The 5,030-nt window shown below is 55.9% G+C and overlaps 2 protein-coding genes across 2 annotated transcripts; one reads left to right on the top strand and one right to left on the bottom strand.

Moving 5' to 3' along the window:
* Nucleotides 1-1,526: 1,526 nt before the first annotated feature.
* Nucleotides 1,527-2,298, top strand: PHACADRAFT_250985 (uncharacterized protein). The gene has a single exon (XM_007392581.1). The coding sequence runs from the start codon at nt 1,958-1,960 to the stop codon at nt 2,282-2,284; it is 327 nt and encodes a 108-aa protein (XP_007392643.1). The 5' UTR covers nt 1,527-1,957; the 3' UTR covers nt 2,285-2,298.
* Nucleotides 2,299-4,529: 2,231 nt separating this feature from the next.
* PHACADRAFT_192499 (uncharacterized protein) lies at nt 4,530-5,013 on the bottom strand (the record flags this gene model as incomplete). Its single annotated transcript, XM_007392580.1, has 2 exons — nt 4,530-4,825; nt 4,917-5,013. The coding sequence occupies 2 exons, from the start codon at nt 5,011-5,013 to the stop codon at nt 4,530-4,532; spliced, it is 393 nt and encodes a 130-aa protein (XP_007392642.1).
* Nucleotides 5,014-5,030: the final 17 nt, after the last annotated feature.

Genomic DNA, 5,030 nt, shown 5'->3' with positions numbered 1-5,030 from the left:
TACGGATTGCACAGCCTGTCGAACGAGGCTAGAATCGTGGCGTTGACGAAGACGACGCGCACATCAGGTTTGAGAGTAGGGCTTCTACGACGTTGGCGAGTATTAGCCGGGTTGAATGCATAGCGCGGGCCGGACTGCACGGCCTGCGGAGTGGTTCTATTCCAGGCATGTCAGCAATGCATGAGTGTTGAACGCAGGCCCAACACTCACCGTCGAGGCTCTTCACTTGTCGCGTCCGCGGATTGGGGCCCATAGACAGCCAAGGTAGCACCCCTAGTGTCCGACAACAACGACATTCCGGGATTAATCTCGTTTTCACTGGATAGCGGACGCTAAGGGCGTGAATAACACCTTGGCGCCACGCGGAAACTGGTGAATGGTGGATGAGCTGGCAGTAGTTTGGATAACGAGGAGGGGAGAGGGTTGCTTAGAGCTCTGGTTCTGGGCGGTCGTCTTCGGAGATCCCCGCTGCTCAGGAGACGTAGTGACGGCTGTGCTTGGCACGAGCGAAAATTCCACCATGTCGAAACCTCTTGCGGTACGCGTTGGATAGGATCGGTGGTGCTGCGCGTACAGGCGACGCGATGCGTTAGCTCAGGCGCGAATGTGGCTTCGAGCTGAGTTCAACCAGCGAAGATGACGGGTGCACGACGCGTGCAAGCAGCGGTGGCGTGCCAGTATCGTACAGGCGGAAAACTATTGGCTGTGTTGGCGTCGTATTTATCGGCTAGGGATAAGCCCACATGCACTCGCTGGCCAAAAATTCAAGCAGTCGCCCTTGTCGAAGATGTTCGCGTCTGACATGACCTCGCCAATGCCGGTCTAGAGTCGCTGCATGACGTCTCTGTGGCAGCTGAGCTCTCAGAACACACACGAGAGAGGCATCGGCAGAGCGCCGATATCAGCTACCCTGCGCAGAGAGCCGTGTCCACGTCAGCACCAGCTCCAACGCATTGCCTGAGGCAGCGCTTACAGGTGTCCCGTGGTCTCGCTAGAAACGTCTTGATTGACGGCGTCGAGGTCCTTGCACTGGCCTTTGTCGCCCGTAGGGACCTTCACATATGAAAAGGCGTAGTGTCTAATTGGCCGTTCTACTCAATCGCTGCAATGTTCGTGGATCTGGTTGCAACAGTCCAAGCCAAGTAAGAAACGCACTGGTAGGAGAGCAAATGCAGACGAGTCGCGGAAGAAAGAGCTCGAGCTCGGAGCGCCGGCCGTGCCTGGGCGGCGGGCGCGCCGACCTCTGGCTCTCTTCGTCCACGACCATCACGAGTCTACCTCTGCTCTACAGCAGTTCGCCGAATACGGCTTTTACTTGATGCACCTTGACTATAACACGTATTGTGCCCCTGCTCCAACTGCCCCTTCTTGACTTGAGCCGCGGACACTTCGACTGCTCGACCGACCCTTTCTGAGCCCCAAGGACTGCCGTCGTATCCCGGCTGCAAAGTTAGTGTATCTACTCTTATGCCTCTTCTAGAACCTTTTTACTGAGTTATTGACTGTTCAGTGCCCCTTGTAATGGTGTAGCAGTCGAACGGATTGGCCGTAGTTCGTATTTCGGGGCACGAACAAGGAAGGGAGGTCGTTGGTTAACGGTAGATCGTGAGACTCAGGCCCAGGTGCGCATACATGCTTACTCTCGGTCGATCGCTATCTGAGAATTAATAGAATGACACCCGAATGTGGCGCCTCCATGCATGTCACGATATCCCTCAATCTGACACCCAAGAATCAAGACTACAGCGACGTGAGCAAGTGACGAAGTCCAGCTGCGCCCGTGTGTACTCTCCGTGACCTCGCACATCTTTCTACGCATGGCTCCCTACAACCCCGAACCTGAAGCGCTCCACGCGCATGTACAATGTTCTCGTGCGCCGCGGCCAAGATGGACTTCTCCAGACCAACGGTGGCCGTTAAAGACGCGGTTGAAGACGTGCTGTCCATACGCGACACGATGGACGCGTTCTCCGTTTCCAGCTCAACTATGTCCCAAACAAAGAAGGACTTCTCGCGCTTCTGCCGCTCGATTACACCGACAGCTAGGTCCCTGCGTTACTCCCGCCGCCCGAGCCTCTGGAATATGCCGACTGAGGGTTCGAATATGCAGACTGTGATAGCACCAGCCAGCCAGGGACCAGGCCAGCTAGCGCGCCGACGCCCAGCACGCCAAGTCAAATGGGCCCGCAAGGCACTGCCTCCACCTTTGGGACAACGTGAAGACGAGAATGTCGACGGCCGGGTATTTGGTGGAGCCAGGACGCCGTTGGGCGACGAGGAATGATCTTAGGTTTGTCCCTGCTTCCAGCTCTACCTCGCTCGCAGCTGACTTGTCGACATCATCGCCAGCTTACTTTTACGAGATATGTGTTTCACGCACACACTATCTATAGGCTCTAGTTCTCACAATGCCAAGTTTTTAACGCCTTCTTTGCGACGTTCCGCGTTGGCTACTCGAGTAGGCTTTGCCGGATACAGCTGAGCCATTGTCGAGTTTGAGATCTTATGCGCGGGGGCAAGCTTGCCTGGGAAACTAAATACGCTCTCATGTATCATGTTCGTTGCCGTGACTTCAGCGTGGACGGTGTGACACGGGTCGCCACCAAGCGTAGCCGCATATACAAGGTTCAGCCTCTGCTGATGCCCGTCTCGCTACGTCTCGGTCCTCGAACGGACGCCTGCCAGAGCTGCGCAGCGAAAGATGAGTCAGCGCTTGATCACCGTGGTTTTCGGTGTTGCGTTGAGTGCTGTTACCCTGCAACGCAGGAGCCATCCCAGTACGCAGAACACCAGAACAAATCCAACTTCGATGCCTTCCTTTTGCGGACAGTGGAAGGATTGCACCCCGCCGCGGCGCGCTTCATGCTGTTCGCTCGGCCTTTGCTTCTCTCCACAGCTCTTTACGTCTCCTTCATGTCGAAGCAACGAGTGGCGTAATACTGCCGCTGTAAGTGCCAATGCTCACGCGCACGTGTCTCCCCCTGATGCTCATTCTGAAGGCCAGCTGATGTCGAGGAGTACACTTACGGTCTCTGGCCTGTGAAGCTCCAGAGGATGAGGTAACCCATGAGCTGGTTTCGGTGCATGGAATGGTACATTGCGCGGTTTCTAGGCTGATACCGAGCTGATGTCGCATAATTAGAGAGCAAAACCAGCCACCGCCGAAGAAATGACCCGATTTCACACCGACGAATATGTGCACTTCCTAGAGTATCTCCAGAGGCAGCAGAGGATCCCGCATACCACGGAACTCGTTGTAAGTGTTTTACACATATTATCATGCGCAGATATGCTGAGAGTATCGTACAAAGTTCTGGTGTGCGACGACAATCCGGCGTGGGGTGGCTTATTCGAGTTATGTTCGCTGTCTGCTAGGGGTTCTGTAGGTGCGTACTCTGATTGTCGGTTTCCGTCATAGTCAGTGACGTGAAATGGAGGTTGCAACACGTCTCACATCCGGTGCCGTCAATATCGCAATCAAGCAAGCCGGCGGTTTGCATCACGCGAAGACACGCGAAGCATCTGGCTTCTGCTACGTCAACAACATCGTCCTCGGCATTCTTGAACTTCTTCGATCTCACCAAGAGTACTCTACATCGACATCGACTGTCGTCACAGCGGCGGCGTCGAAGAAGCTCTCTACATCCCCGACCGCGCCATGACTTGCTCATTCCACAAGTTCAGCGAGTACTTCCCAGGTACCGGCACCCAAGAAGACCGATGCCGCGGCAAGAGCAAAAGATACGCTGTCAATATCCCATTGAAGGACGGCATCACCGACGAGACCTACAAGAGCGTCTTTGAACCCATCGTTACGGCGTCACGAAGATGATGGAGATGGGTGGGCGGAATGGCGAGCGCGATGGACCGGAGCCAGACGAGGAGATGGACGTCGTCGAAGAGGAGGGTGAGGTCTGATCGCCTTCGTCATCTTTTCCTGGTTCTGACGAACTTCTTGTATTTTGTATTCTATGTATACTATTTGAATTCGTAATAGGCCAATCATTCGCGATATCTGCGCGGCGCGTCTCTCACGTGCTCCTACTCTCCTGTCACGTGGACCAAACGTTATTCTTGAACTCTCCCTTATCGCAACTGTTTCCCAGGAGAGTGCAGCTTCGACTTTGACCAGCCGCAATGAGGACAGCCAGAAAATATTTCCAGGCAAGCTATCATGCCGCCACCACCAGAGATAACATCATTGGACCGCGCACAAGAGCAACTCTGCTCGTCCACCAACGCTCTAATAAATGCGTCGAAGGCACCCCATGACTCCCTTCATGGGCCCCGCCTCTGCCTTCAACCACCGACTATTTATCCCTGGGAACACCCGTACCTCTCGCCTTGGACCCCAGCGCAGACCGCTCGCTTGGAGCCGTGTCTGATCACCACTCCATCACCAAGGAGCAGCCCGGTCGGGTGCCATCTCCATCGCTGCATGAAGCAGGTCGCACGAGCAGAGTGCGAGCGCGGCTCGACCGTCTCGCACACAAGCCCACCACGAAGGAAAGCTAATTCGGCGATTACGACTACGCGTGGTTCTGCGCGCCGACGCTGCCGTGTGCGTTCGACTGGAAGAAGCGGAAGACGACGCCGCCGTTCTGCGCTCCGACGCTGCCGTGTGCGTTCGACTGGAAGAAGCGGAAGACGACGCCGCCGTTCTGCGCGCTGGACTCGGACCTGCCACTCGTGTTTGCGCTCGCGTGCGGTCTGCAGCGTCCGCTGGCGATGCTCGCGGGGCTCACCGCGCCGCCGATCATCTTTGCGCCTGCCCCTCGATCACCAACGCCGATGGCACCATCACGCGCGGTCCATGTCCAGACGCCTACGACCTGGTGTTAGTAACGTCGAATATTGCTCCTTCCTCGAAATATTCATGTTCTTCATCCCGCCTCGAATCCTGCAAATGAGCTTACTGCCAATTGTTACCGGCACGGTCAGTATGATAATTGGCGTGTCGCTCATCGGCTCGTCTGGTATCTCGGACTGGCGCGGCGGCTCCAACGACTGCATGAGCAGGCCCGCGTCGG

The sequence above is a fragment of the Phanerochaete carnosa genome (assembly GCF_000300595.1).
Source record: "Phanerochaete carnosa HHB-10118-sp unplaced genomic scaffold PHACAscaffold_2, whole genome shotgun sequence".
NCBI classification, from domain to species: domain Eukaryota; kingdom Fungi; phylum Basidiomycota; class Agaricomycetes; order Polyporales; family Phanerochaetaceae; genus Phanerochaete; species Phanerochaete carnosa.
Note: the sequence above shows the minus strand (reverse complement) of the source record. Positions and strands in the feature narration are given on the sequence as shown.